This window comes from Myodes glareolus, chromosome 10 (assembly GCF_982192425.1).
Source record: "Myodes glareolus chromosome 10, mMyoGla1.1, whole genome shotgun sequence".
Taxonomy (NCBI): domain Eukaryota; kingdom Metazoa; phylum Chordata; class Mammalia; order Rodentia; family Cricetidae; genus Myodes; species Myodes glareolus.
In genome coordinates, this window is record NC_142035.1 from 13,355,304 (window position 1) to 13,379,285 (window position 23,982).

General features: G+C 49.2%; 1 protein-coding gene across 2 annotated transcripts in view; it reads right to left on the reverse strand.

Moving 5' to 3' along the window:
* The window catches only part of Eya2 (EYA transcriptional coactivator and phosphatase 2), a 157,914-nt gene that overhangs the window by 14,917 nt on the left and 119,015 nt on the right, over positions 1–23,982 (reverse strand). For both annotated transcript variants that reach the window (XM_087911005.1, XM_087911004.1), the window contains exon 9: positions 22,508–22,591. In XM_087911005.1, the coding sequence (XP_087767131.1) occupies positions 22,508–22,591 (84 nt within the window). The remainder of the gene's footprint in view (positions 1–22,507; positions 22,592–23,982) is intronic.

Sequence of the window (23,982 nt, forward strand, 5' to 3'; positions counted from 1 at the left end):
GCACACACGTACACACACACACACACATCCAGGATGCACTCCTTCTATAAAGTAAACAAGTCCCCAAACAAACCCCTTTTGACTTTAAAAATAAAAATAAAAAATAATAAAACAGAACAACAAAGAAGAGAAGAACAAACAAAGGAAGTGAAGCTGCTGATCTTGGTTTCACACACACACACACATGCACGCACACACACACACACACACAGGCATATACACATGCATGCACACCCATGTGTGCGCACACCCACACAGATGTGGAGAACTAGGCCAGGACGGTGCCTTTGGCCAAACACCTCATCAGGGCTTCGCCTCCCATCCAGGGAGGTGGCAGACAGGGACTCTGACTGGAGAGGGCAACTGAGAACAAACCTCTTGTGCCTGGAGGAAGTCGACGTGCCCCAGGGAAGGTTGTGGTCACCTCTGTGCCACTGCTCAAACCTTGAAAAAGGCAAGGCTGATGCCCACCTGGCTGTGAGGCTGCTGTCTTGCAGAGGAGGGGAGAGGAAGGCTGCCACACAGGCCCAAAAAGACTGACTCAGAAAAGCAGGACAAAACAACCACTGTGTGTAAAAACCACTTCCCTGGGTGTGGGGGTGGGGTGGTGGTGGTGGTGGTGGTGGGGTGGTGGTGGTGGAGTGGTGGTGGTGGGTGGTGGTGGCAGTGCGGTGGTGTTTGGTGGTGGTGGTGGTGGTGGTGGGGTGGTGGTGGTGGTGGTGGGGTGGTGGGGTGGTGGTGGTGGTGGTGGTGGTATGTATATAGTTATAGGGAGGCAAATCGGAGATTGTGACTGGCTGATGACGGTAGGACATGAGTAGGAGCTTTGTGTGCGTGACCATGGCAAAGGTGAGGGATGGGACCTTCTTTCTGTTTTTGACAGGGCCTCATTTGCCCAGGCTGGCCTCAAACTTATTGTGTAGCCAAGGCTGGTCTTAAATCCCCTGATCCTCTTCTTCCGCCTCCCAAGTGCTAGGGTTGCAGGCACGTGCTATCTTGCCTGGCCTTTCGTAATGGATTTATTCTTTTGGCGCTGGGAGGGAACCCAGGGCCTTTGCACATGCCAGGGATGGCCCTAGCCTTGAGAACTAATTTCTTTCTCTCTCTCTCCCTTTTTTTCAAGAAAGGGTTTCTCTGTGTAGCCCCCCCAAGCTGTCCTTGTACTTGCTCTGTAGACCAGGCTAGGCTGACCTCAAGCTCAGAGATCCATCCCAAGTGCTGGGATTAAAGGCCTGGTGCCACCACCGCCCAGCTCCACTTTGCTTTTTTTAACCCAGGAGAAAAGGTCTTACTCATTGCTGTTTGAATGTGAAAAGACCTCACAGGCTCAAGTGTTTGAACATTTGGTTCCCAGTCAGAGGTGTTGTTTTGGAAGGTTGGAGAACAGGAGTGGGTCACTGGGGTGGGTGTTAAGGTTTGACAGGCCCCACTTCCTGTCTGATATTTGCTTCCTCATGGAGGAGACCATGTGGCCATTGATCTCAGGCTCCCACTTCCACACCTTCCTGGCCACAGTGAACTGTGTCCCCCTTACACTGTGAGCCAAAGTGATCCCTTCCTTCCCTAAGTTACTTTTTTATCAGGTATTTGGTCACAGCCAGAACAAAAGCCACCCATATGCTCCTGAACGAGGGCCCTCCCGAGAGATACTTTGTCCAGAACTGAGGGTGAGTTGCCAAACCCTGGACCCAACTCAACCTTGCAGCTGAAGAAGACAAAAAGAGCGAGATAGAAAACCCAAACCTCAGCAGAAAGAAGTCTGGCAGTCTTCCTCATGGTAATACAAAGACTTAACATATATTAGGGGGTCGGGAGATGGTTCAGTCAGCAAGTCCCAGCCATACAGGCTGAGTTTGGATCCCCAGCACCCATGGAAAGGCTCAGTATGGTGGCTCATCTGTAACCCCAGTGCTGGCTGTGGGCCAGAGACAGGTGGGTTTCTGGAGCTCATGGGTCAACAGCACATGTGTGTATTGACACATGACCTTATATATGTATGTATTATATGTATGGAACTGTATATACATACATGCCTCCCCCAGACATACCTGCACACACTTGATATTTTTTAAAAGGATGGATAAGCTATGACAAAACCAGAATTCAGGTATGAGAGCTGGTGGAAAACTTCCCACACACCTCCCAGTGCCCGCTGGGTGATTCCTGGTCATCTGCCATGACACACCCGCTTGCTCTGTGGCCTTCAGTCACACAAGCAGCAAACAGCGTGACCCACGCAAGTGTGTGGCAGCTTTCTCACTACACTTTCAGATCCACACTGAGCCTCGTGTCAGCCGATGGTGCACAGAGGGTTCAGCAGTGCGGCGTGAGTGTGAACACCTCGCTCAGTGTCCCCGTCCCACTCTTATCCCGCGGGCTCCTGATGACCCACAGTGCAGCCGGCGACGGCAGGCACAGGAGAGACACTTACTTCCAGACCATCACATACTCTTTGGATTAAAGTAGAAGTCCAGTGGTTAACTTGCTAAACAAGCAACATCAGACACGGCTGACTTGAAAAACAAAGAGCGATTAAAACCAGAGCGGGAGAAGAAAGGGCGAGTGGAGAAAGAGTTTAGTGCGGAACACGCCCCTGGAAGGGCTGTGCTGGGCAGGGCGGGGAGGAGGGAATGCCATCTTTGGCCTAGCCTGCTTGTGGGTGGCTGTTACCCTGAGAAGGCATAAACCTGGTCCAGACTCGGCAGATTTTTCCAGTGAGCCCTAAGGTTTTGCGGGTTTCTGGAATTGACTTTGATGTCATCGTGGTGGTCTGTGCAAGCCTGGGGTGGGAGGTTAGAGAGGAGAGGTGGGACAGCCCTGGGGCAGAGACAGCACTCTGGATCCCCACGAAGCACGGGGACCCACTTCCAATGCCTTCTTGATAGAATTCTTTTAGTTAGGGAGGGTGTTTCAACCACCAGCCTGGTAGCTGTTAGGCTATCCTGTGATGCCTGGTTGTATGTCTTGGGTGGAAGAGAGAGGGTAAAACAGTAAAACAAAACAAAACAAAACAAAAAACAAAAAAAAGGAAAGTCTTTCCTAAAACAAAATCAATCTGAGGTAAAACAAGTTAAGAAAAAAGGCAGAAGGGAATGACTTGGAGAGCTTTTGAAATATGAATGCCGAGTTACTCAGTGTGAATGCAGCAGTTAGTTCCTGGGGCTAGGGAGATGGTGGCTCAGTGGCCACAGTACCTGCTGCCTGTCCAGGGAGTTGGTTCTCAGCACCTATGCTCACAATCACCTGCGGGTCTGGCTTCAGGAGATTTGATGCTGTCCTCCGAGGGCGCCTGCACCAGCACACCTGGGGGAGGCTGATCTGGCAGGATGTTACACAGAATGGCAGCTGTCTATCTTGTCACCCACAGCGGATTCATTAGGGTGTGTGGACCCCACTGCGACATGTCTCAGGCACTGGAACTCACAGAGATCCACCTGCTTCTGCCTTCTGAGTGCTAGGGTTAAAGGCCTGTGTCACCACTGCCCAGCTTATGGCCCAGTTTTAATTGGGTTCCTTATCTCTTTATTGTTGGTATCTAAGAGCTCTTTATATATTCTACATAGAATATCTCTGGTAACAAAAGCAAATAAAATTTCTTTTCCGGCTCCTAACGATGTCGGTTGAGGTGTGGTTACTTGTAATGAATGGTAACGAGGAGGTGTTTATCCGTGTATGTGTGTGTGTGGTTGCACACATGACCCAGCATGCACATGGAGGTCAGAGGACAGCTTTCAGGAATCAGTTGTCTCCTTTCATTGTGTGGGTCCCAGGGATTGAACTCAGGTCATTGGGCTTGGCGACAAGCACCTTTACCTGCTGAGCCATCTTGCCAGTCCTGGGTTTAGAGACCTACCCCCATTTATTTCTGGTGATGGACCCAGGCTAGGTAATTGTTTAACCACGGGCTGAACCACATCTCCAGTCCTCCAAAGACTGACTCTGCAATCTGACCCTGTGTTCTTGTGAAGATGGGTGTTTCCAGCCCAGTGTGCTCCACGTGCAAGCTCGCACGCTTCTACACATCAGGACCAAACTTTACCAGGCCAGTTTTCCAATGATGACCCTCATTGCACCCAACTAGAGGTGACTTTGGCTGCATCTAAGGTCTGGGTTATCCAATGACTGTTAACTGCAGTTAACAGTCTTTCTTTGATACAACATCATCACCTGTTGGGCATGTGGTCTCTTTCAAACAATAGACTATCTCCATCTCTGGCAAGGTGTCCCTGCCGATGGCCACAGGACAATGATCTCGAGGAGCCAAATGACTGGGCATACTGACTCTAGAGCCAGAAGGACTTGGGCTCAGGTTCTGGCCTGCCATTTTCTAAGGACATCAGAGGTGACAGTCCTTCCCCATGGGCCCCAATTTCTTCAAGTGAATGTAAGCAATGAGTTCGTGTAGCGCTCCCTGGGAGTAACCCTTGATACCTCTTAAACACTTGGGGTCTCCCTAGGACTATTTAGCAAGAAGCTGCAGGGCCCAGAATCATCCACAGAAAATACCCCCCCCCATTTAAAAATTCTCATGTAACAATTTAACCTGGTGTTTTGCAAGTCCGTCACGGCCATTCTTTTGCTTATTTTTGAAGCCGGTCTCTAGTGTCTGGGGCTGTCTTCAAACTCGGTTGAGGATGACCTTGAACTTCTGGTCCTCATGACTCCATTTCTTGAGTGCTGGGATCCCAGGCTGACATTTATCTTGCTTGCTTTGGGTGGTTTGAGGGCTCTAACCATGCTAGACAAGCACTCCACCTACTAAGCCACAGCCCTTCTTAGAGCTTGCTTTTTTTAAATTAAAAAATTTAAATGTGTGGATGTTTTGCCTGCATGCATGTCTGCACACCGTGTTTTGTCTGCATATCTGCACACCGTGTGCATGCCCATGGAGACCAGAAAGGGACTTCAGATTCCCTGGGACCCGACTTAGAGGATTGTGAGCCACCATGAGGGTGCTAGGAATTGAACCTGGGTCCTCTGAAGAGCAGACGATGCTTTTAACTACTAAGCCAACTCTCCAGTCCCTCCTTTTAATTTTTAATAGCAGCTATAATGATTTGAAATGACCTTAAGTCTTTTAAGTACTTGTGATGCAGGATCTCACCATCCCTAGACACCCTAAGAGGCAAACTTCACCAGAGCTGGTATCTGATCCCTCACATCTGGACCAGCAGTTGCTCCAGCAAGCTCTTCTCAGACAGGACTGTATGTGGCCCATTTCCTCCAGACAAATCAAGACTCTAAGGCTACACTGTTAACAAGTGGCAAGAGCTGGAATTTGAACCCAGGACCATCCAAATAAAAAAGAAAACTAAAATTGTACCCACTACACTCCCTGAATGTGTCTCTGCAGAGACGATAACATAAAACAGAAGACTTTACTTCTACTACATTGAAGGCAATGATCATGTTTCTTTTGACAAATGCCTATTTTGAAACAGGAGTTGTCTGCTTTTTAATATTTAAGTGGGGGCCAACAAAATGGCTTCATGGATAAAGTCATTTGCTGTGTTAACCTGGTAGCTTGAATTTGATTCTTGGATTCAAACAAGGCTAGAAGGAGAGAACCAACTCTGCAGAGTTGTTCTCTGACCTCACACGCAGACATAACACATACACCACACACACATACACACATCACACACACACACGCACACACATGTGAACACACACATGCAGACATACCATACACACACCACACACATACACATACATACCACACACACGTGCGTGCACACACAAGCAAGTCACCGTACACACATATACCCCACACACAGTGCACACACTCACACATGCAAACACACCACACAGACACAGACACACACACACACACACACACACACACACACACACACACACACACAACTCATCCACTGGCCCCAGCTCTTTAGATGTGTCTCTGAAAGACTGCTGATGGATGGTTAACAACTTCAATGGGCTGGTTAAGTTTTCTTCTTGTGCTTCTGGATACAAGGTCTCTGTATGTACCAGGCAAGTGATCCGCCACTGAACCTTACCCAGGCCACAAGTGGCCACATCAACACTGCTGTCGCTTGTTTGCAAGGTACCTGGAGAATACATAGTCTGAGTATTCTAGCAATTCAACCGGGGGGTTTTGTCTTAGCTTTATGTGTGTGTGTGTGTGTGTGTGTGTGTGTGCGCGCGCGCGCGTGTGATAAGCATGTGTGATGTGTTTGTGGGTGTATGGGCGGTATGCATGGTGTATGTGTATATGGTGCATATGCATGTGTGCCGTATATACACGTACATGCATGTGTTCAGGTGTGCAGGTGTGGAGGGCAGAAGTTGACCTGGGGCATCTTCCTCTATGACTCTCCATCTTACTTTTGAAACAGGGTTTCTCACTTAACCTGGGGCTCATTGCTTCAGTTAGGGTGGCTGGACAGTGAGCCTTGGGGATCCACCTGTCTCTACTGCCTGTCCCCCTCCCCCAGTGCTAGGGCTACAAATATGTGCTGCCAGTTTTGGCTTTACGTGGGTGCCAAGGATCCAAGTTCAGGTCTTCATGCTTGCGTGGTACACTCACTCCTCATGGAGGCTCCTCTCCAGCCCCCAGCTCAGTGCTAAGAGTATTTCCAGAGGGGGCCTTCCTGGGTATCTGTGTCTCTAATCTCCACCCCCGAATGCCAACAGCAACTCTCCCCCTTTCCCCCAGTGATGACAGCCACAGATGTCTCCAGACTTGGCCCAACAGGCCCCAGGAGCCAAGTCGCTCCAGCTGAGAAGCCCCACTCTAAAGGACTCTAGATGAGAAAAAGTGCGGCTCTCAGCTCGCAGCGTTAGCAGCCAAGTCTGGAGTCACAGAGTGGAAAACCCTGAAACGAAACTAGCTTTGTAGCTCACGCACAAACTGAATCACATTAGAAACAAAAATGACAAAACCGCAAACAAACCCAGGTCTGGGGCTCAGCTGGTAGAGTGCTTGCTTAGGTCGCCCAAAGCCTGGAGTTTGATCCCCAGCACCAAATCAGCCTAGAGTGTGGTGCCGGCCTGTAATCCCAGCCCTCGGGAGGTGGAGGCTCAGAAATTCAAGGTCATCTTTGACTATCTAGTGAGTTCCAAGCCAGCCTGGGCTACAGGAGACCCTGCCAACACCACTGCCCCCCCATATGGAAATCTCCCACCCACCAAGGCAGGAGGTGCTCTGTGGGTCTCTAGGAGGAAGTGAGATGCGCAGTTAGAAGCAGCTACACTGAGGACCCTGGGTGCGTACTGGCACCCTGCCTGTGTTTTCTGAAGGTGATTTGGGGCCGCCCACTTAACTTCATGCCCCTCATCCTCACTGAGTAGCCACAGCACCCGCTTCCCAGAGGTGGGCCATTAACAACAGTCTGGTCACAAGAAAAGCACTCTGTTCTAGTTGGCTAGGCTGTCTGTCACCCTGGGTCTCTCTGACCACACCTATAATATGAACTTGGTTCTTCCCTTCCTCAGGCTTTGGGGCAGAGGGAGGGCGCCACCACAGGCTTTCCTCTCCTGCCAGGACCCAGGCTGCCCAGGAGCCAGGCTGATGTCCCTGAGTGGTGTTGTCTGGGCTTGCCCGTGCTTCCCACACAGGGTGGGTGTCAGGCCAACTCTGAAGTTGGCTCATAGCCCGCCGCCTGCGGTCACCTCGCTTCTTCTTCTGTGTCAATTACCCTGACAACCCCAACTTCAGGATGATGTACTTCTGCACCTACTTTGGTATGAAGACCCCTCTTTTTCTTAAAAAAAAAAAAAATCCCACCTGCGCACACAAAACCAATTGAAGCTATCACACCATCCAAACCAACCCAGCCTTTAACCATCCCTGCCAAGTAGCTGTTTATAAGCCGAACAAATAATTACTCTGCCACGAGGAAGAAAAGTACTAATTAAAGCTATTCATTAAAGCAGCTTGCCTATTCTGTGGGGTTTATCTCTCTGAGTGTCAGCCAGAGGTTAGGGGCGGATTAGCACACAGTGGAAGGCTCTGCCAGCTAAACCTCCTCCTTGCGGTTAGACTTTAATAATGAAGTTGTCATTAAAAGCAAGAATTTAATGGTTTTAATTGGGTTTAATTACTTGGAAACGCCTGGAAAACAGATCAGCTTGTTAAAGAAAGAAAAAGAAAAAAGAAAAAAACTTTTTTTTTTTTTTTTAAGAGGGAGACAAGAAAATGATGGTCGTAAAAAAAAACCAAACCAAACCAAACCAAACCAGGTTAATTCACGTGTTTGAACAGTAAAGAAAAACAAACCCAAACAAAAAGCCCTCAAACTTGTTTCCTTGGCGGTTCCAGAGAACAAGAGAGAGAGAGAGAAATCTGAAAAGCTCAACAAATGGTCTGTCTGTATGAACAAGCACTTCCCCAAAGACCTGGGGGTTGCATTCTGTTGCAGCGACAGCAAGAGCTAGCTAAGGACTCAGGATGGAATCAGGGTCGAGAGGAAGGAAAGAAAAGATGTCTTAGCTGTCTCTGCTCTGAGGGGATCATGTGGCCCCCACAGCACATGGGTTCTTCTTATCCTGTTTAAATCGTTTGCATTTACAGAACACAAGACCATCTAGCTTCCGCGTTTTCCGCTCTTATCCGAGGCCAGAAATTCAAAGTCAGAAACACAGAGGAGGTAGCAGCCTCCATCTTGTTTGCCCTGGACCCAGCAGCTGCCTGTATGTCAAGAGGAAAAAATCTGAAGGTCTGGGGGAGACGATCACCCTGACGTGAGCTGGGTGCAGGGTGGTCCAGGGTGGAGAGGCATGGACGGCCTTGGAGCCTGGAGAGGCATGCACGGCGTTGGAGCCTGGTACCTACAGAACTGCTTTGAACACGTCGGTACCGATGGTGTCTAGTAGCTGCTTGATGCTCTACCCATGTCCCTACCAGCACCCTGTAGTTTCTCTTTTTGCTCATCACAAGCAGCAATCCTTCAGCCTCCCTTCCACAGACACAGCACTGGACACAACCAGTAACATGCTTTTTAAATTAATTAATTAATTAATTAACTAATTAATTACCTAATTAATTAATTAACTAATTGATTAATTAACTAATTGATTAACTAAGGTTGTCTTGAGAAAGGGTTTCTCTATGTAACAGCTCTGGCTGTCCTGAAACTCGCTCTGTAGACCAGGCTGGCCTCCAATTCTCAGAGACCCGCCTGCCTCTGCCTCCCGAGTGCTGGGATTAAAGATGTGCACCACCATCATCTGTACTTTTTATTTTTTTAAGACAAGATTTTGCTATGTACCCAAGACTGACCTTCAACCTGGAGGGATTCCTCTGCCTCAGTTTCCCTAGTATTAGGACTACAGGCAGAACCACGACTCCTGGTTCCAGCAGCCTACTTCTAAGGAGCCACTTTCTTTTCTGTCCATGAATAAAGTTTTATTGAAACACAACCACACATATCACACATATGATTTGTGTCTTGTCTATGGTTACTGTCCCATTACAGCCAACATATTGAGTACTTGTGAGAGCCTATTTGATTCTTAAGATTCAGTTTTTTTCTTTTTCTCTTTTTTTCCTTTCCTTTCCTTTTTTTTTTTTTTTTTTTTTTGATACAGCCTCTGGCTGGCCTTGAACCCTAATCTTCCTGCTTTAGCCTTGTGAGCGCTGGGATCACAGGTGTTCATTAGCGCATGTGGTTTAAGACTCAAGTCTGTAAGACACTGAATTAATTTACTTTATACGATCTGCCTGCCACAGAGGTGACCCCTTCTAAACACCTGTGATGTGTTAATGTGCACATTCCAAGCTCGACCCCAGGAGGTCAGTGCTGTTGACATCATAACTGTATCCCACGGGTGGAAACTGAGGCACAGGGAGACCAAGCACCTTGTGAGATACAGTTAGGGAATGAGACTGGCTCTGAATTTGAGCCATCTGGTTCCAGAGCTACACTCTAGACCACGAGAAGACGAACTTTTTCTATACAAAGAAGGTAGCCTAGACTCTGTGTGGTCTCAAACCTCAACCCTCCCGGGTAGCACAAGAACAGCCATGGGTAATATATAAGTACATGGGAGCAGCTGTGTGCCCACAGACCTTGCTTACAAAGACAGTGGGGGGCACACTTGGTCCCCAGAATGGAGACGGTGGACAGTATAAGATCCTGACCTTGGAGTCAGGCTGGGAGCTGGGAGAGATGCAGGCTTCAAAAGCCTTCACTTCGCATGATAACCACGAGATCTGGAGTGTTCTCCTCATAACTGACACTATTCCCTTTTGTGGAATGTATGTACCCATTATGCAGAAGCACAGGGCATGGCGGACTACGGGGTTCCCAGAGGATCCCCCAAGCACATGCACATCCTCAAGCACTCAGCATTTCCTGATGTAGAGGCTCTTCCAAACCTCCCCTGTCTTGATCCATTTCAATGTAGCTGAGGATGACTTTGAACTTGTGTTTGTTTTTAAACATTTAGTGGTGTATGTGTAGTATGTGTGTGTGTGTGTGTGTGTGTGTGAGTACGTGTGCCACCACTTGCACACAATGGGCAGAAGACAGCTTTCTGGAGCCGGTTCTCTCCCTCCACCTTGTGGATTCCTGAGGTCATACTCAATCACCAGGCTTTCACCTGCTGCCAGCTCTTGCTGGCCCTACCTTGAACTCCTGACCTTTCTGCCTCTACCCCAAGGTGTTGGGATTGCAGGTGAGCTCCACTGTCTCCTTCCTTTCGTATGTCCTTCATTCCTCTGTCCTTTTCCTCTCTCTCCCTTTCTCATTTTAAAGCATACAATCTGGGGTATTGTGTGTGTGTGTGTGTGTGTATGTATGCATATGTGTGTGTGTATATATGTGCATGTATGTGTGTACGTGTATGTATGTGTGTATGTAGCTCAGCTGTAGAATACTTGTTGAAGACACACAGATTCCATCCTTAGCAAGATCCTAAAGAAACATTTTTGAGACAGAATATTACGTAGTGAGGCAGCTTTCCTCTTGGTCCTCCTGCCTCCCACCCCCACCTCTTCACCAGGTGCAAGGATTACAGGTGTGCTCCATTGTGTTTGGCACAGCTTTGAAAAATTAACTGATTTATTTTATGAATACAGGTGCTTTGTCTACATGTAGGTCTATGCATCACATTTGCCCAGTATCCAAGGAGGTCAGAAGAGGGTGTCAGATCCCCTGAACACAGTTCCATGAGCCACCACATGGGTGCTGGGAATCGAATCAGGTTCTCTACAAGAGCAGTCAGCGCTCTTAACCACTAAGCCGACTCTCCAGTCCCTCAGCTTTTCTCTGGAGTTTGTAATTCAGAGGCAGTACCATCTCCATCTCCTTCCCCAAATTCTCATCACTGAAAAATAAAACGAGATTCCCACAAAACACTGGTTCTTTAGCGCCCTTTGCCCTAGGTCACCACCAGGTCACAGCCTAGCTCCTTGGACACGCCCACCTGGAATCACAGGCTCTACCTCATCTCTCCTCCACGTTTTAGCCTTCTTTCACATTATCTCCTGTGACACTGCTCCATCCCTCTTAATGACCAAATTACATTTCACCATTTAACTGTCCTGTGTGGGGACCCGGTTGTGTCCCTAGAGGGATCCTTTAGCTGTATGTTCCTACTTAGAATAAGGTCCTAGTGGGAGTTCCCCTGCCCCAACTCTGCCTCCTGCCATTAATGGGGCCCCAAAGTACCTATACTCAGAGGTGGTATGGAAAGCTGGCACGGGGAGGGGCACGTCCCAATACAGTGTCCGCCCCAACAGCAGCGCTGATGCCCACCTATCGCTCATCCAGTCGCACTTCAGCATCAGAGGCTCCAGAAATCCCAGCCACCTTTGGACACGCTCGAAATCCCCATTGTTGGGGACTAAATGGCATGACGCACAGGTGGGCGCTGGTGGGGGCGGGGGTGTAGGGGGCACCCTCTCACCTTGAAAAGGAAAACCCCTGCCATTGTTTTGGTTTCCAGGACACTGGAGCCTTTCTCGCCAAGACCATTGAGAGCACAGCTTCTGTATTTAGAGAACAAAAGAACCTCTTGCCCCAACCCAAGTGAGCTCGCTTAGGTGTTCAGAGGTGAGTGAAACCTTCTTCCTTCTCCTCTCAGTCCCCTCCAGCTGGTGTGCAGGGCGTGGGGGACAGGGCTGGCAAAGGGAGTAGGCAGTCTTTAACTAGCCCCCAATGCCCTCAACCCAAAGCTGTCTCTACAAGGAGACAGCTTCTTCAAGCCGTGGCTTCAAAGAAAGACCGTAATGAATGCTTTCCAGATAGCCCCCAGCCGTTACCAAAACCTCGATTTTCTGTTGAACTGGATCCTTTAATGCCAAGAAGACGCATAAACACAAGCCCTCAGCATTTAGGCTCCTGCTTGGGGGTTAGCTATTATAAGGGATTAAGGTGACAGAGAGTGACGCCTCCTACCGGAGGCCCCTGACTGTCATTCACCTGTGTGACGTCTTTCAAGGCTCCTCTGGCTCCCTCCTGGCTCACCCCCAGCAAAACAGCAGATGCCTGTGTTTCTGTGCCTTACAGGATGGGCGAAGTGACCAGGGAAGCTACTCCTAACCCCCTCATCCCACGAACAAAATAATCAGGGGTCCGAAAGTACCCATCCAAGCTGTTTCTTCCTTCGTCCCGAGCACCAAATAGCTTTGGCTGCCAGAGTCTGAAGGTGGAGAAAAGAGTCTGATGTGGGCTCAACCCCAGTGGGGGAACAAAATCTCCCACTTCCTCGGCAAATCCTTTCTAAATTGTATTCATCTTGACTTAATCCACCTCTGCCGAGTGAATTAGGCAGTATTTATTTTGAGAGTCTACGTTATGGAGTTCTAAGGACTGGGGCTGGGGCTGCACAGCCTGTCAGGCCTCGGGCTGTCGCAGGCCCAGAGCCCAGCACAATGTAAATAAACACAGCTGAACTCGGGAGGAACGCGAAGGTTTTCTCATTAAAGAAATAAAATAAACAGCGGTCCTTAAGCACTTTGGCTGGTGTTTGTTAGAGAGTGGAAAGATCTAGATGCCTGAGAGGCAGCTGCGACAGAGAGCTGGGTCTTGAGGTGGGTGGGTGGGGGGGACCCAATCCAAGGGCCTCGGGATGAACTAATTGTCTGCTGGGCCCTTCTCATTTGAACCTTCACAATGTCAAAATAGCAACATGATCGTTTTTTATTTTTAAAATCTGTAGTGTGTGCGTGGTGTATGTGTGTATGAGTATGTGTGTGTGTGGTGGATGTATGTATGTTCACATGTGTATATGTGTGTGTGTGTGGTGGATGTATGTATGTTCGCATGTGTATATATGTGTGTATGTGGTGGATGTATGTATGTTCGCATGTGTATATGTGTGTGTATGTGGTGGATGTATGTATGTTCGCATGTGTATATGTGTGTGTATGTGGTGGATGTATGTATGTTCGCATGTGTATATGTGTGTGTGTGTGTGGTGGATGTTTGTGTGTGTGTGTAGGCATGTCTGGGATTACAAGTGTGTCACTGTGGGTTTTGGGCATTGAACTCACTACCTCTTGATCACAAAGTACCCTTGTATCACAGCCATCTCCCCAGCTCCTGTTCCACATCTTTATCTGTGGCCAGTTCTGCTTTCAAAATAGGTCCAGCCTGCTATGCTTCTCCTTCCCCCTCTACCTCCTAAAGTGAACAGTGTCTTTTTCATTTTCTCTGTGTGTAGCCCTGGCTGTCCTGGAGTTCACTTTGTCGATCAGGCTGGTCTCACACTAAGAAACCCTCCTGCTTCTGCCTTCCTAGTGCTGGGATTAAAGCTGTGTGCCCTCACTGCCTGGCTCGCGGATGGTGTCTTTCAGCTGGATGGCAGCACCCACTTCAGGCGGCTCTCCCCAGTTCCAACTATGCCTCTCTGGGGAGCAGCCAGGGCTTCAGAAAGAGAATGCGGCCTGGCTTTTCCCCTGTTCCCAACCCCAGAGCTCCCGTTTCACAGCGGAAGTCAGTGCCAAAGCTGCTGTCTCCAACTCCTGCCCTACCTTAGCCTCATGGGCCTCTGCTGGTTTTCACCACAGGACCTTGGCATATGCTAGTTCCATGTTTTACTACTGGGCATCCATTTCCCTACCTCCTTTTTAGGTTTATATTCAAATATAGTTTCTCTGTAAGGCTGCCTTTCCCAAAATTGGATTTAAGCCCCCGTTCCTGTTCCTCATTACCTCTTTATGCTTCCTTTCTTTCTCTGTTCCCTCTCCCTTTCTTTCTGATACAGGCTGTCTATGTAGCCCAGGCTTCAAATTAGTACCTCAGCCTCCTAGTGCTGGGACCAGAGATGTGCACTACTGTGGCTTTTCTCCGTATTCCTGGTTTATCTCATCTATTGTCTTCCTTCTCCTCCTCAAAGACATAAGTTCTTCCTGGCCTTGGCTCCCCGCTGTATCCTCAGTGCTTGGGCTATGGCTCTGGTCCAGGAGGGGCTGGGCACTTGTGGAGCTGAACCGTGGATGCTGGCTCATGTGCGGCACACTCTGGGCACCATGGGGCTGAATCTGAGGTGTACTGCAACAATGCCAGCTGCCTCTGTTTGACCCACAGGCCCTGCTGCTCCCTCCCACGAGGACATGGCAGAGTGTGGGTGACCCTGTGAGTCCCCTCTGCTCTTCCTTCCAGCCCCCCCCCCAAAAGAGCAGATTGGAAGTTTGGGGATAAAGGACCAGTCAGTGGCACTGGTTCCTGGCCTGGTTCCCTGAAGCTCAAACCCACTGAAGATGAGGGAGTTCTGAAGACCCCTGGCCTCCCCACTCCATTAGCACTAAAGTCCCTGGGAGGCGCATGAAGGAGCTAAGCCCACCAGAGGGACAGTCTGGCTGCAGTGAGGTGGCCATGACCATGGCTAGCCTCACCGTGAAAAGCTCTGTGGACAAGAGCGGAACATACCCCAGTGGCACCGTGAGGGCTGAGGACCGCATGAGCCCTTACCAGGTCCTCGCTCCATGTAGTGCGGTGAGGGCTGAGAAGTCTTTCTGCTCCAGACCCTATAGAGGTTTCCTCATCAATAAGCATGGTCCCAGCAGACACTTCTGGCTCCCACTACCTACCAGGCTCTGTTTTAGCCCCAGGCTGCAGCTGGGACAATGCTCCTGTCCAGCCCAAGGCAGAAGGAAACTGACCCCACCCCCCAAATTCTTAATAAAAGTTAATGAAATCTGCACAATAAAGACACGAGTATATTCGGGGGCTGTGGAGGAGGCACGGTGGGTAAAGAGGGCTTACCGCACACCTGAGGACCTGAGTTCTGATCCTCAGCAGTCACATAAAAACCTGAGTGTGGGCACACACACACACACACATACTTGTAAACCGAGCACTGCGGGGAGGTGAAGACAGGAGGATCTCTGGGGCTAGTTTGTTGCTAGCCTATCTCCAGGTTCAGTGAGAGACCCCCATCTCAAGGGAAAAAGGCAGAGAGTGATGGAAGACACCTGACATCCTCCTCTGGCCTTGACATGCACGCCCCAACATGTACACACATGTGTGAATAAACCCTCCTCCCCCCCCTGCCCCCGCACAGACAACCATCCAGAACTCTCTGTAAAGCCTGTTCCTGCTGTTGCCACACTGGTAAATCTGCCCTGTAGAGACTTAAGGGCCTCAGGGGCTGAGGAATCAGGCTTGAATAGAAGCTGATTTCTCTGCACAATGGTGCAGGTTGTGACTAAATCACAACTCCTCACTCTTACTCAAATATTGATTTTCTTTCATTATTGAGTTTTGGTATTGATTTGAATTTTTCAAATATTGTATTAAAATCTGGCTGATACTCAAGTTTCAAGTTTTGGCACAAAGGCAAAGTGTAGGGAATAGCTCAGTGAGCTGGGACTCCACTTGACTTGGGCTCTGTACACACTCCTCTCCAAACAATAGAATTAGATATCCTTTCCTTAGGAGCCACTTGGCAATTCCCTTCCTTAAACAATTTATTTAATTCATTGTTATTGGGTCTGTGAGTTTATGACACACATATACCACAGTATCTCTATGAAGGTCAAAGGTTAACTTTTAGGAGCTGGGTCTCTTTCCAGTGTGGGTTCCAGGAACTGAACTCAAGCCATCAAGCACCTTTACCAGTTGAGCCATCTTGCTGGTTTGGTAACGCCTCTTTGTGTATTTCCCTGGACATGTACTCCAGAACATGTCTGAGTGTGAAAGAAAGGAGCCTGCTCTGGCCCAAACGAGTTCTGGGGGTGTGAGCCACAAAGCCCACCCGATTCTCCGAGTGAACTTTTATGGCAAACACCTATTTACTGTCTTATGTCTGTACAGGACTGGGTGAATAACATGGTTAAAGTCAGATGCATGATGGGAAGGGGCATGTGCAGTGAGCTAAGGCTTACATCATCCAAGTCTGTCAATCAAGGCAGAAAACCTGTGGCTCTACACTCCTTGGCCACCAGCTCCTCCTTCTAGACCCCGAAATGGAAGGCATGACAATATCAGGGCCCTTGAGTGCTCTGATTTAAGCCGCCTGCTGTTCCCTTGAGGCAGCACAGGGCACATCTGCCCCAATGGTTTACTTCTGAAAAGTCCCCCTACCACCTGTGTAATCTGTGCCTTTTTAAGGTCTTTGACTAAGGCACCAAGAGCCTGGAAATACCTGCAGGGCCAGTGGCCTCCAGCAACAATTCTGTCATGGACTGCTGTCCCAGAGTTCACATTACACCACCACGGCTGTTGGGTGGGCATGGCACAGACACTAACCATGACAGGAGGCGGCAAGGCTTGCGTGATGAGGGAACATTTGGGAAGGTCCCTGAGTAAGGCACAGGAAGAATGTCAAGGAGAACTGGGGAATGAGACTCCCGGGAGACGAGACGGCACATGCAAAGGTCCTGTGGAACCCACAGACAATGTACCTGATGGAGGTGCCAGTTACAGAGGTCAAGGTGGAGGCCAACTTCCCATTTCAAAACTGACTGCAAAGGTGATGTAAACAGAACCAGGGTGGTACTGCATAGAGACAGACACAGAACAGTCGCGTGGAACGGACGGGTCCAAATAAACCTATATACGAATGGTTGTCACCCCTCCCCCCAACACACCTGAGTTTGATCCCCGGAAGCCACACAGTGGAAGGAGAGAGAGAACTGACTCCTGCAAGTTGTCCCCTGACCTCCACACGAATGCCATGGCACACACATGAGCACACATGTACTAAGTACATGTAACAAAACTTTAAAAACGAGACAGTGGCTCTGTTCTTTCAACTCTGGGGATAAACTAACGCACTGAGCTGTGTACACCGGGCACACTGAATCTTAGAAAGGTGGTCATGGACAGCAGTGCCAGGGAAGCCATGGTCCCAGGGGGAAGCTCCCCTGCTGCATGGAGCTTCGGGGAGGTGAAACACAGAGGGAGCGTGGGAGGAAAGACGGCTAACATGCCTCTCCTCAGATCTCACCCTGGCTCCACGCAAAGGCTCCCACATCTTTCACCTGTGTTCTAACCCCAGCAGGGAAAGCAGGGTCCAGAGAAAAGTCAGCAAGAGGCTGAGGAGGGGGCAGTCACCTCCGGGGCACACAGATGTGGGCGGTAGCTACTGCAGGGCTATGGGGGTTGGGGGGAGGGGCTGAGCCCTGTGAAGGAGGGATTGGCAGAGAGGTGGGAGGTGACAGCTACACTCAGCATTCCCTGACTGGGATCAGGAAGGCCGCCCAGTTTCTGTTTTAAAACACAAACACCCTGTTTTGAATCATTCCTTAATCGGTGATCTCTGGTGTCTGTTCCCTAAGTAAACAGCGATCCCTCCTCCGGCTGCGGCTGTGATGGATCTGAGTCCTGCTTCTGTGCAATGTCCAACAGAGCAAGGCACAGGTCGCCCGCAAGGATGCCCGACTCACATGTATCTGAGGGCTTACACCTTTCCAGGAAGGGTAACTTCAGGTTCCTTTGGAGGGGGCAGCCCTCTCCCACTCAGTCCATTTGGCTGGAGTACAGGATGGTTTGTTCTCCATTTCTTCCATACCAGGAATGGGCTCTGGGTCTAGCCTGGGCAAACGGAAGTGCAGATGGGCAGGGGAGCCAGTGTGGAGCAAGAGTTGTGCTGGGATTCAGGAAGCAGAAACTCTTTTTTTCAGTTAGGATTTCCAAGAGGGAATTGACCACTCTGTGGAGACGCTGGCTGAGGTTGGGCAGAGGATGCTGCTCCCGGATCCAGCTGGACCTGAATCTCAGTAATCCCTGGGTGGATCAGTTCCCATGTGGCACACTTCTGTAGGCTTCAGACCTAAAGTTCCGCTTGCTCTCAGCTGGTAGGAATAGGTACCATGACTACAGCTGGGGAAGCACAGAGAAAGAACAGCAGGCCAGAAGTGGAGGCCTTGGGTGCTAGTTGTTATATATAAATATCCCAACTGCATTGGCTCCTGGGTCCTGGTTACTCTGTCTGCAAAATGGGCTCAAGGCTATGGCCATGCTGACTGTTCCCACTTCTCTGACTTCTGGCTTAGAGTTGTAGCTTGGACTTCTTTCTGGAGTTCAGACTCACAAATCTAGTTGTCCCATAGACAGGAATAATTGTATGTGGGCAGTACTTTGGGTTAGAAACTGCCAGTTATCTTTCACCGTCTCTTCCTCCTTTCTCCTCCTCCGAGCAACAGAACCCCTGCATCTGACCTGGGCATGTGATTGCCTCAGAGAAAGACGAATTTGCCCTGACTCCCTTGCAGCTAGGTGTGGTCATGTGACAAAGTTTCAGCCAATGGGATGTGAACAGAAGTGATATGTGTAACTTCTGGGTCTGGCCCTTAAAAGAGAGGGCCAAAAGAAAAGAGGCTGGAGAGATGGCTCAGCAGTTAAGAGCACTGGTTGCTCTTGCAGACGACCTGGGTTCAGTTCCCAGCCTGTGCACTATAGTTCACAATTATAACTAACTCCGGGATAGTCAACACCCTCTTCTGGCCTCCATGGGCACCAGGTATGTGTGTGGCGCACAGACACACATTCAAGCAAAACGTCTGTTCACATCAAATTTAACACTGACAGCAACAACAAAAGAAAAGAAAAAATTAAGGAAAGGCTTCCCTCTTCAGGGTTCCTCTTCTTGGCTGGAATGAAGACATGAGGCAAGCTGTGAATAACCTTGGCAAGGACAGCAAGTTCCTGGGATGGCAAAGAGCAAGCCTGGAGGAGCTTCCCCCGCTGGGGCTGGTTCAGCTTGAGCTGCTTTTGCCTGGACCGTGATGTGTGTGTGTGCGTGTGTGTGTGTGTGTGTGTGTGTGTGTGTGTGCGCGCGCGCGTGTGTGTGTGTGTGTGTGTGTGTGTATGCACACATGCTTGCCCTTGAGAAATTAGCAGTCACCTTGCTATTTCAAGGTTCTTAAATTCAGGTCCACAGACTCAGCACATAAAAAACATCATTTTTAGTCTTATAGGGTGCTGGGGAGGGAGTGGAAGGTTCTAGAAGAGGAATGAGGACATCCAGAGATTACACAAGAAGGCAGATGGGCCTGGGTCAGACCTCTTTCTTGGGTGATCTTACTTCCTCTGAGTTTTAGTTTCTCTTTCAAACGATGGAGACTGATTGCACATGGTAGCTTTGGGGTTTCTTCCAGCTACAGCCTGGTAGTTCTAGGGCATTGAAACTCAGATATCCAAGGGAAAGGAGAGCCTCATTTCTGGGAGAGGCAGGACAGGCAGGGCTATGGGCCTGGAGAAGACGCGTCCCTAAGGGCAGCGCTGTTGGGTTCCTGCTGATTGCTGTCACAGGGGACTGCCGGCTTGCCAGATTCCCTCATTTTTCAAAAAGGGCTGGAAATCTGGATTGTTCTGGTTTGTGCAATCATCTGATTTTTAAATGTTGGCGATAAATTCACATTTTTTAAAAAAATACTCCAGAGGCCAAACAAAAATATCTGCAGGCTGAATTTGGCTAGTGGCCACCAGTTAGGAATTTCTGTTTTGACACTATCTTCCTTCCTTTTCTTCTCTCTCCTTCCTGCAAACAATTACTTGATACCTGCTAAATGGGAGGCTATGTTCTGTGACTGTGTATGAAGCAACGAATGAGACAGAAATGGAAGTTCTGGTCCCCAGAGGTCAGGTGTCCTAGGGTATCACTCCGAAGCATTCATTCAACAAATGCTCATTGAGCAAGCTTGTCTCCTGAAGCATGCTGGATTGGGAAGATGAGAAGCATTCATAGTCCCTTGTCCTCAGAGTCCTGTGTCCACACAGTGCGCATACATGAGGTGCAGAATTACGGTGGAAGCACACAGTGCTCATACATGAAGTGCAGAATTACGGTGGAAGCACACAGTGCACAGACATGAGGTGCAGAATTACGGTGGAAGCACAAAGTGCTTATATATGAAGTGCAGAATTACGGTGAAAGCACAAAGTGCTCATATATGAAGTGCAGAATTACAGAGGAAGCACAAAGTGCTCATACATGAAGTGCAGAATTACGGTGGAAGCACAAAGTGCACATACATGAAGTGCAGAATTACGGTGGAAACACAAAGTGCACATACACGAGGTGCAGAATTACGGTGGAAGCACACAGTGCACATACATGAGGTGCAGAATTACAGAGGAAGCACAAAGTGCTCATACATGAAGTGCAGAATTACGGTGAAAGCACACAGTGCACATACACGAGGTGCAGAATTACGGTGGAAGCACACAGTGCACATACATGAGGTGCAGAATTACAGAGGAAGCACACAGTGCTCATACATGAAGTGCAGAATTACGGTGAAAGCACACAGTGCACATACACGAGGTGCAGAATTACGGTGGAAGCACACAGTGCACATACATGAGGTGCAGAATTACGGTGAAAGCACAAAGTGCTTTTCTAGGGAGCGATGCATGGTGGAAATGGCTGGGGAAGGGTCCTTGAAGAAAACGACATTAACTGGGCATGGTGGCACACATCTGCCATCACAACTGCTTGGGGGGCTGAGACAAGTGGGTGGGAAAGCGGAGGTTGGGGGACCAGCTAGGAGGTCCTGCTGAAGGTGGTGAGTTGGCCAAGGCCATGGGACCCAGAATGGAGTGCGAGGTGGGTTCTTTCCTGGAGGGGCCTCACAGTGTAGCTTAAGACACTGAGGGGACACATGTAGGAAGGACAGTTTCTCCTGGGCTCACAGAGACTCACCCAATGTACATCTAGTGTGTGCCTGTGTGTGTGTGTATGTGTGTATAAGACACTGTATTGGGTAGATGGACACACACAAAACAGCCTTAGTGGGTGACACACAATAGCCCTGGGGAGAGTGTACCTGTTAGTTGGCCCTAGGGGATGGTACGTGTTTGCTGTGGCTGCTGAGCCCACTCATGTCTGCAGCCGCTCTTGTTGCTGGCACCCGCCTAGGCTTCAGAGAGCCTGGAAATGCACGCCACTGTACCTGCCACACATATTAATGGCGTGTCTATGGGCGAGAGGTTTCTGCGCCCCCGACACCATTTTTATATCCGGCACTGCATTGTGGCAGACAATAAATCTACCCTGTTAATCACACCTCCAGCTTGTTATAGCCACCATAAAAACCGCAAGCAGCTGGGAAAGCCATGAGGTGATGTCAAGCCCAGCACACTAAGCAGAAACAAAAGGGTTTCCCAGGCCTGGTGAGTTCCCTTCTCCACCCATGCTGGAAGTGGCTGCCCCTGGGATCTCACCTCTGAGTAGATGGCCACTGTTTTCCTCTTAGGTACCACACTCAACCCTTACAAACCGCCCTGAAGAGATGGTTCATCTGTGGTCTGTAAGCCCACAGCAGGCTGTGGAGATGGCTCAGTCAGTAAAATGTATCCACATAAGCATGAGGACCCGAGTCCAGATGCCCAACACCTGTGCACCTGGAACCCCAGAGTGTGGTCTCAGGGCTAACTGGCCAGCTAATCTTATCCAATCAGTGAGTTCCGGGTTCAGTGAGAGACCCTACCTCAAAAAACTGTGAAGAGAAACAGGAAGATACCCACTGTCAACCTTTGGCCCCCACACGTCTGTGTCACCTTTCAGATGACCGGGGAGTAGGAGAGCCCTTTGCCCCATTTTCTAGCTTACTATGTGTCTGACTGTGGCATGCCACTGCCCTTTAAGGAAGGAGACCCCCCCAAGGACTTTGGTAATTATAGACATTGATGACGTCACGCGTTGGAATGTGTGAGATGGCAGAGAGAAAACTGGTGAGATTCTCACACACTGAAGGAACACTTCCTAGTGTTAATCTTGGGACCCAAAGGGGCAGTTTTGGGTTGATGTTTCTCAAGAACATCCCCCATGAGTCCCAGGACAAGCACTCTGGGCACACAGCCACATTCGAAAAGAAGTCAAGGGGCCATCAGGTTGGCTGAGTGGGTAAAGGCTCCTGCTGCCAAGTCCGACAATGAGAGTTTGCTCTCTGGGACTCACAGGGTGGAAGGTGAGAACTGACTTCCCCAAGTTGTCCTCTGGCCTTCACACCCTTACAGTGCCAGGCGTGTTCACACCCAGACCCAGGCATACAAGTGCATACAGAATAAGCTACTAAGTAAATGTGATTTCTTTCTTCCTTCCTTTTTTTTTTTTTTTAAAGAAAAAAGAGAAAGACAAAATGGATCCTTACCTTCCCATATCTGGATGCAAAAGTCCCTGTGAGCAGGGAGTGGAAAATGATGATTGTCTCGTCCAGGTCCCAGACGAACACCCGCTGTGATGGAAAAGAAGGGAAGATGGAGTCGCCTACATCTGACTTGCTGTCTGCAGATCCCAACCTTCTTGGAGAAGTCTTGAGACCATTAAGTCATAAACCAGATGACCCACGCTGTGCCCTGAGCTCCCGCCGCGCCCCGTCTATGTTGACTGTATTGTCAAGGCTGATTTCTGGACTCCTACCAGCCCCACCCATGCTGGAACTTAGAGTCTTCACATAAAAACTCAAAAAGGGAGGCGCCTGGGCCAAACTAACGCTCGAAGAAACCTTAGGACTGGCTCAACAATGTTCATGTGAACCTGGTTATTTCTAGCTATTTCTGTTTGCAGCAGATTTGACTCTGCAATTCTAAACAACACAGGGGTACTTTCCTCATGGACTTTCCAACAACTGGACAGTCTCTCTTGATGCCATAAGAATCTTCCATTTTTACAAATGGAACTGCTGCATTTCTTCCCTGGACAGAGGATCAAGCGGGCAAGAGGAGGATGTTGGTGTCCCCACCTCGTCTCTATCTCTGTTCTCAATCTTCATTGACTTTACTTTTCCATTGTTAGGATGAACAAACCAGTCTGCTTGTTTAGTTTCATAACTATAAGCATCTTCTACATGTGGATTTTTTGAAAAAGACTATCACTGTATGTGAATGATGTATGTGTAGGTGTGTGTGCGGCTGTGTTTGTGTGTGTGGGGGGTGTCAGAGAACAACTTTATGGAGTCAGTTCTCTATCTTTATACAGTTCCAGGGATCCAACTCACAGCGTCAGTTTTGGCCAGTGCCTTTTCTTGCTGTGCTATCCTCTGGGCCTTCATTAGTTGATTTTAAATGTGGATAATGAGGAACTATTTACAGTTCTTGACTATCGTTCACGTTGAGACAAGGAACAAATCTATGCAACTTCATAGCTCCCGATTCACGTTCAGAGCACACTCGTTCCCCTGCATCACCCAGATTCACATCATCTCGGTGTGTTCCCAGATGAGTCACACCTGCCGTAGAACTCGCGGCCATTGCCGGAGTTTCCTCGTTGCTTTGATTTTCTCTTTCTGTGGTAGTGTGCCTTCACTTTAATGTCAAATTTAGTCACAGCCCTTGTCCATAGCGTCTTCAGGGATGGGATGGGGCAGTGTGGACTGGATCACCCCTGGGATTCCTGAGAGCAGCATCCTCAGAATTCCATCCCACGCATTCCTGAATCGGACCCTCTGTTCCTGAACTCTAAGGCTGTTGGTTTCTTGATTCTCTGCCTTGTTTTACCTCAGTGCGTCCTTAAGTTGCATCTTTGAAGGGATGTGTGGAGAATAACTTTCCCAAATTCTAGCAAACCTATTACTTATATTTTCTCTGGGTACAGAATTCTCCTTGGAAAACAATGTATGGGGGAGGG